This window comes from Physella acuta, unplaced genomic scaffold (assembly GCF_028476545.2).
Source record: "Physella acuta isolate Inbredline_101_S28 unplaced genomic scaffold, ASM2847654v3 ptg000114l, whole genome shotgun sequence".
Classification (NCBI taxonomy): domain Eukaryota; kingdom Metazoa; phylum Mollusca; class Gastropoda; family Physidae; genus Physella; species Physella acuta.
This window is the reverse complement of record NW_026731634.1, coordinates 851,625-860,339: the sequence shown is the minus strand read 5'-3', so window position 1 is coordinate 860,339 and position 8,715 is coordinate 851,625. Positions and strand designations below refer to the sequence as shown.

The following is an 8,715-nucleotide window of genomic DNA, read 5'->3' as shown; positions in this document are numbered from 1 at the left end:
ATTATTCTGAAAATATAAGCCAGATTTTTTTATGAATGTGTTTATTTCATATACGTGATGAAAATATTTAATTTCGATTGCTAAGTATCTAATTCACTGACATTGTTCAACAATAGTCAATACTTTTCATTTTTTATAAATGTCGTGCGCGAGTGGATGACAGCTTCAATTATGATTAATTTACAAATTCAATAACTTTTATTGAATACAATTAGTCCGATAAACATTTTACTTTCAATAGCAATGTTTTAATTGTAAGCAGAAATACAAATAGATATCTTTTGCCATTATACATAAATCAATAATTTAACTTATAATACTAATTGGCATTTTTAAATACAAACCATCTTAGCTAGATGAGAACATTATGAATAAACAAAAGAAAATATAAATATGAAAAAGTTTAGAAAACCATATAAAAGTCATGGTAACATAAAAAAATTGCATTGTAAGTTTTAATAACATTAATAACAAAAAGTTGCAAAACAAAAGTAGAGGCCTAACCTACTGAAGACCAACAAAATTAGTGACCCTGTTTTTTTAAATTAACAAATGTATTAATATATTGTAGACCTATAAATAGAGTGACATTAACATTGACCAGCGTAACAGGTGAAATCAATGTAGACCAATATAATTACTGACCAACAAACTTATTGTGCAACAAACTTGGTGACCTTACAGGTGACCAACTAGCAAGGTCACTCTAGACCAACACTAAAGGTCACTCTACTGTAGACCAACACTAAAGGTCACTCTACTGTAGACCAACACAAAAGGTCACTCTAGACCAACACTAAAGGTCACTCTACTGTTGATCAATATTAAAGGTCATTCTACAGTAGACAAACACTAAAGGTCACTCTAATGTAGACCAACACAAAAGGTCACTCTAGACCAACACTAAAGGTCACTCTACTGTTGATCAATATTAAAGGTCATTCTACAGTAGACAAACACTAAAGGTCACTCTACTGTAGACCAACACAAAAGGTCACTCTACTGTAGACCAACACAAAAGGTCACTCTACTGTAGACCAACACTAAAGGTCACTCGAGACCAACAATAAAGGTCACTCGAGACCAACACTAAAGGTCACTCTACTGTAGACCAACACAAAAGGTGACCCTAATGTAGACCTGCACAAAAGGTGACCCTAATGTAGACCTACACAAAAGGTGACCCTAATGTAGACCTACACAAAAGGTGACCCTAATGTAGACCTACACAAAAGGTGACCCTAATGTAGACTAACACAACAGGTCACTCTACTGAAGACCACCACCCTATAGACCAACAGAGTTCCTGACTTTACTGCAGACCAACAAACTTGGTGATGGGCGGGGCGTCCACCATCAGCTGCTTGTAGTTGAGCACAAAGTGCTGGACCCTCCTGCCGTAGGAGTCCTCGTGGTACGGCAGGTCATGGTCCAGGCAGAACTTCTTCACCGCGGGCTGCACCTTCAGGCACATGTTGTCCGACAGCCGGGGAAACAGATGATGTTCCGTGTGGCAGCTGATGATGCCGTGCCCAAAGCAGTAGTCCAGCACCGGGTTCCTCGGCAGGTTTAGAACCCCCGTCGTCATCTGGTAGATCTTCTTGGGTCGGTGTTTCTGGGAGTACATCGGGAGTCCGATGTGCTGGAAGATGTTAACGTGGATGTAAGGGATGGCGAGAACATTACGGCTAAGGAAGATGACGAGGATGGACGTGACAATGTCCAGGTGTGATATGGTTGCTAGGAGATATAAATGAAAGGATAGGCCTAAGTATGCTAAAACAAGATGGCGGACTGTTTTGAAAAAAGACTCCGGGATAATTTCTTTCAGCGCGACGAGTGGCGTCATAATCGGCAAAAGCAGCGGAGTCACAAACATATACAGCATGCTGGGCACGAAAGGCGCTTTGAAAGTGCTGGAGTCACCCAGGCCGATGATGTTGGTGTGCGGGTGGTGGCCCTTGACGTGGATAGCGTACCCGACGTCCGCGGAGAACGTGCCGACGATATCGGACGCGACGAAGCACCACATCCGGTTCCAGAAGGGCGATGCGCAGACGGCGCCGTGGACGGCCATGTGCGCGGACTTGATGGTGATCATCCCGTGGCAGCACCCCAGGAGGAGAATCCCGGCCGTGAAGACGAGGGGATTGGTCGAGGCCAACAGGAAGTGGCTGTAGAACCAGCCAATGAAACCCGCGGTGTGGAGACACATGTCCACCCCGTGACGCTCCCACCACGAGCTGGAGTCGACGATACTATTCACCTACACAGGGGAAGATGCATTGAACATACAGAGATTAGGATTAATGCACGTGTTAAATTAACTATAGTGGGGTCATTAATTAAGGATTAATGCAGGTTTTAAATTACCTACACGGGGAAAATACAACGAACATAGAGATTAGGATTAATGCACGTGTTAAATTAACTATAGTGGGGTCATTAATTAAGGATTAATGCAGGTTTTAAATTACCTACACGGGGAAAATACAACGAACATAGAGATTAGGATTAATGCACGTGTTGAATTAACTACACAAGGGAAGATACATTGAAAATGGAGATTAGGATTAATGCATGTATTATATTAACTACAGTGGGGCATTTAATTAAGGATTAATGGACGTTTTAAATTAACTACACTGGGGAAATACATTGCAATACAGAGATTAGGATTAATGCAGTGCTAAATAACAAATTACCGCAACAGGGACGATTAATTTTAATTATAGAGATTAATATATAGAGATTAGGATTAATGCACGTGTTAAATTACCTACACAGGGAAAAATACACTGAACATACAGATTAGCATTAAAGCATGTATTAAATTAACTACATGGGGAAATATATTGAACATAGAGAGATTAGGATTAATGCAGTGTTAAATAACAAATTACCGCCATGGGGGTGATTAATTTTATTGATTGAGATTAATATATAGAGATTAGGATTAATGCACGTTCTAAATTACCTATACGGGGAAAATACATCGAACATAGATTAGGGTTAAAGCAAGTGTAAATTACCTATACGGGGAAAATCAATTTTCATATGAGAGATTAAGATTAATGCAAGTATTAAATTACAACAGAAAGAAGATTTTTTAGACCCACCCGTCTGCCCATATAACTGTATAACTTTTCTAAAGACCAGCAAATCTCATATTATTATATAACAGAAATCACCCATCGTCCTTAACACAATATAGTATACAAAAAATATAATGCAGCTATTTGACAGCATATCATAATAAGCACTGCATGGTACATCCACAATACATTAGTAAATGTGTAGTAGCTTTTAATAGCTCTGTTGAATTTTTGTAGACGTCCACATGGTGTTTGGGGGGTCACCATAAGTGAAAGTGTCTCGTTGGGGTGAGGAAAGGGGGGGGGGGGGGGGGGCTAAAACCCCACTTTAATAAAGGCGACATAAACGTATGACCTCTAAATGGCTAGGATATGTTCCCATTTTAAGGCCTTTTGCCAATGTCATCTGAACATCTGTGACATCTCAAGTTACAGACCCGTTTATGTGTCGTTTAGGATGTGGAACAATAACGTTGTTTTTTTACATTGAAAGACAGAGCAAAGTCATGCTAGAGACAGAGTGACTGTAGGGCATCATTTTTATAAGTGGGGGGTACAGGAAAAACGATTGTAACTAAAGACTTAGGTAAAACTTGTGGTGTTTTGTTGGTTTTGAAGTGTATTTAATAAGATGTAGCCTATGTGAGGTGTTTAGAAGATGTAGTCAATGATGTTTGTATGTAGGACTATTGTAAAACTTGTGGTGTTTTGTTGGTTTTGAAGTGTATGTGTTGTTTAATAAGATGTAGCCTATCTGAGGTGTATTTTTTGGTGTTTCAGAAGATGTAGCCTGTGTGAGGTGTATGTGGTGTTTACAAGATGTAGCCTATGATGTTTGTATGTAGCCTATGATGTGTGTGAGATATAAGTGGTGTTTAATGGTGTTTAATGATGTTTGTGAGGTGTATGTGTTGTTCAATAAAATGTAGCCTATGATGTTTGTGAGGTTATGGGGTGTTTACAAGATGTAGCCTACGATGTTTGTATGTAGCCCATGATGTGTGTGAGATATAAGTGATGTTTAATAAGATGTAGCCTATGATGTTTGTGCTGTGTACGAGGTATTTAATTAGATGTAGCCTATGATGTTTGTGAGGTGTGCGGGGTGTTTATAAGATGAATAATCATTGTCAGGTGTATATTGTGTTTAAAGTGTAGGGTGTGGGAGCTGTGAGGAACATGATTTATTAAGATGTTACTTAAATTAAATCGCAAGTACCATTGTTATTTTGGTTTGTTAATTTTATTTTTATTTTGGTTTGTTCATTTTTTTTTTTTTTTTTTTTTGTTTGTTGAAAAAGAATTTTTTTTTTTTTTTCAATGCTTTTATTTTCAAATAGAAATAAGCATCAGCATATACAAATGTGTGTGAGTGTTAGTCTGTAACATAATTCAAACATTTACAAAAATTATCATTACATGAAGAAAATGGTGAACATTACTTTTTTTTTTTTTTTCGTTTTCTAAAGTATTTAAAAATTTAAAAAAAAAATTATAACAACAACTTACAACAATACTTCATAGTTTTGGCCCACAATTGTAAGAGTAAATATTATTAGAAAAAACGGGTGTGCCCATAGCAAAAGACAATTTCAACTTTTACAATATTATTTTTAGAAAACAACAAACAGTGCATTCTATGACATAATTTTTTTTTTATCTTTGCAGGAAACTAAAGTGTTTAATAGGTTTACCTTCTCACTAAGCGCTCCGAACTGGGGTAGCTTTTTAAGATCTACATAATCTATTATCGCCCCTGTTTTTTCCTCGATCTTTTTGACAGAAAGGCCACTGTCTAGGCTAGGCGCCATTTTGATACTTGTTTGACGTACTCTGTTGAGAAACGATAATTGTGTCAGTTAACACATATGGCTGGACAGTGTGTTAAGAAATGGCCTATTTATTATGAATGTGTAAAATAAATAGTGGTATATGGACTTTCAAAACTACGGTCTCATTACACACTTAGGCACACGATATATATCTATAATAATAGTTTCGCTGTCTGTCTATCTATCTATCTATCTATCTGTCTGACAAGAACGCTCTAGAGAAAAGACAAGCAATTTAAAAACATGCATAGTAATTCGAAAAACGAAGTATGACGTCGACACATTTAGCGCACAGAGTTGAAAATAATCTCACAGTAATATAATGACGTCATTGATTCTGGCGTAAACATTGAATACAGAGGAAATGTTGTCTAATCTAAGTGGTTTGCGTGAAGAGTTTCTTTCATACAATTCTTCGGGTAGGGGCGAAGCCCCACCCCCGCGTAAGAACGTCTGAGCCCCCCCCCCCCCCTCGGGGAGGGGGCGGACACTGGAAAAAGTATATAATTATATTTCGTTGAATGGGACGGTAGACATGTTTTTTTAGGTGTGTGGGGGGGGGGGGGGGGGTGGGGTGGTTTTAATTTAGACTTTTTCCTCCCCGGAGAGGGGTGGGGGTACTTGAAATTTTCGGTGGCGGGGGTAGAATTTTCGGGGAGGGGGCGGACACTGGAAAAAGTATATAATTATATTTCGTTGAATGGGACGGTAGACATGTTTTTTTTTTTGGGGGGGGGGGGGGGGTAGGGGGGGTGGTGTGTGTGTGTGTGTGGGGGGGGGGGTGGTGTGTGTGTGTGGGGGGGTGGTGTGTGTGGGGGGGTGGGGGGGTGGTGTGTGTGGGGGGTGGGGTGGTTTTAGTTTAGGCTTTTTCCTCCCCGGAGAGGGGTGGGGGGTACTTGAAATTTTCGGGGGCGGGGGGTAGAATTTTCGGGGAGGGGGCGGACACTGGAAAAAGTATATAATTATATTTCGTTGAATGGGACGGTATACATGTTTTTTGGGGTGTGGGGGGTGGGGGTGTGGGGGGTGGGGGGTGGTGTGTGTGTGGGTGGGGGGGTGGTGTGTGTGGGGGTGTGGGGTGGGTGTGGGGGGGTGGGGGTGGGGGTGGGGGTGTGTGGGGGTGGTGTGTGTGGGGGGTGTGGGGTGGGTGGGGGGTGGGGTGGGGGGGTGTGGGGGGGTGGTTTTAGTTTAGAGAAAAGAGACAGCACTATCAGCCTAGCGCCCGGTGTATCCTTCCTCAACGGGCCATTTTTCTCGTATATATATATATATATATATATATATATATATATATATATATATATATATATATATATATATATATATATATATATATATATATATATATTGCAACAACAATACTCAAACCAATTGTGCATTACGTAAAAAAAAACATAGCCGTTCAAAAACGACGTCACTCTTTTTAATATGATTGACCTCTCCTTCTCCCCATCGTCACACATAGTCAGAGTTTTTTCCAGACATCTCTTCGGGGGAGCAGAGTCCCTCCCCCCTCCGAGGAAAGTCTACCGCCTCCCCCCCCCCCCCTAACGAAATGGAATTTATATAGAATTTATATTGAAGATATATACTTTTAACAGTGACCGTCCCCCCCCCCCCTGAAAATGCAAGTGCCCCCCCCCCCCCCCAGAGAAAAAAAGTTTGGAAGAAACACTGCACTTAGTCACAAAAAGTATGCCCCCCCCCCCCCCCACCAAAGAAAAAGTTACATCACATCCCTCCCCAACACACCCCTCCCCAAAATAAAATAAAAATTTACACAGCGATTAATTTATAAAATATAACTGAACAATGAGAAGGATTAGAATTTAGATAGATTAACTCAGCTTAATTACGATTTGCTAAAAAGAATTTGTCTTTTTATGTAAGAAATGCGAAATAACGTCTATAATTCAGTTTCAAACATTACAACATTACAATTCTAAATGAAAAGGTTTAACATCACCAACGACCTCCCCCTGATCACATATCTTCACGAAATTTCAAATAACGCAACCACCGCCTCCCCCACCCTACTCAGGATGACGGACACTCCTACCCCCCACCCACCCACAAACTCAGGATGACGACACTCCTTCCCCCTTACGAACAATACAACTCAATATTCACATTGTCTCAAGATTTAAATAACCGATCTCACTGCCGCCACTGCTCTGAGACAATTTTTAAAAATGGAGGCGTCGATAGACGTACACCCGCTAATGTAAACATCTAAGATAGGTCTAACTTTCGTGTGCGGCAGACACACATAACACAGGAAACACAAATCAATACCCTGCGATTAATGTTATGCCTAGCATCATCGATCACTTTATCAAAGCCAGCACTTCATCCTGTCTACTATTTTGCAGTTATAACATAATAGACGTATACACTGCCGTACACTGAAACAAAGATCATGTATGTGTAGTAGATTAGCGGCACGTTCGTGTTATGACCTTTACCCTCGCATGTATTTACTCTATTTATATCTGCACGAAGTTAGCTTGTGAACGAAAGTTGGCTATTCACCCACTATTCGATATTTATTCTTTAATAAAACGATAACTGGGTTTTTAGTTATTGTAAACGGATACATTAGACTAAATTGTGTACATCTACTTTGTAAATAAGCTATAGATCTAAGTTATATAATATAAGATAAATAGAAAATTGCTTTGTATTTACCTCAGCTGTTCACTAGACGACTCTGCCAGTCACGTACCTATTGCTCTTACGTTATCGTTCATTTGATTACACGCTTTAGAAATGTAGCGGCGTATCGGGTGCAATCAATGACACTTTGTGTTGTCATACTTTTGACCGTGACCTTTGGCCTGATAAAGATGTGTAACCGTGTCTGGGTACTGGGGGTGTGTCGGGATGACGAAGCGATACAAATCACTGCAGACTGCCGTTACAGTTCTCGTGTTATCAAACTTTGGGTCGTGACATCCATCCACAATCTGCTTCAGCTTCAATAATTAGATTCACGTTTCAGGGCCTGGTATACTGAACTATCATTTTGATAGCAGCCCAATAATCAATATAACTCGTCTGCAACTCAAGCTCACAGATTATTTTCAAGTATAATAGTAGGAATGTAAGACAGGTATACGGCTGATAACACAAGAGTCTTGAGTTCGGATCCCGAATTTGAGTCTGTAGGACGTCCCTAAGTTCTGGTGGGTACCCCCCCCCAACACACACACACACACACTTCCCACTGAAAGAAACACTGCTTACTGCTGCCCACACTATGCCGAGGTAATTGAAGTAGATCAACTCTTCATCATCTGCCCCGTGTGAAAAGATGATGATATAACTTAGGCTTAGTTAAGGACGAGCTAAGGGTCGGTTACGTCTGGAATTAAAATGTGATATTCTCAAAGAAGTGCCTGCTACTTTAAAACAAAAAATGCCTCCTATACAGTGTTTCTTCCAGACTTTTTTCTCCGGGGGGGGGGGGAGGTGTTATGATAGATTATAAATATCTATCATGGTGTCTCCACCTCTCCCCCCTTCTTGCTACCCCACAGGTAACAGTACACACCTGGACCTGAGTCCGGCGGTATTGTAAGGCTGACCGGGCCTCGACCTCAGACTGCGGTCGTGAGGGCGGAGCCTGAGTCATGTGACCTGTAGGGTAGGGACGCTACAGTCCGGTCACTCTACCTTCTCCCCTCTTCGGAGGTACACGTTTATTTTGGTGCTTAGGCACTAGCCATTATTACATTATAATTATTTTGGTGCTACGGCACTTGTTCTCCTCGGAGAAATTAAACGTA

The 8,715-nt window shown here is 40.5% G+C and overlaps 1 protein-coding gene across 1 annotated transcript; it reads right to left on the bottom strand.

Annotated features, from left to right (window-relative positions):
* Positions 1-211: 211 nt before the first annotated feature.
* Positions 212-7,745, bottom strand: LOC131934642 (fatty acid desaturase 6). Its single transcript, XM_059290711.1, has 3 exons — positions 7,616-7,745; positions 4,790-4,928; positions 212-2,266 (listed from the first exon to the last, which is right to left on the bottom strand). Exons 2-3 carry the CDS (start codon positions 4,904-4,906, stop codon positions 1,313-1,315), a joined length of 1,071 nt encoding a protein of 356 aa, XP_059146694.1. The 5' UTR covers positions 4,907-4,928; positions 7,616-7,745; the 3' UTR covers positions 212-1,312.
* Positions 7,746-8,715: the final 970 nt, after the last annotated feature.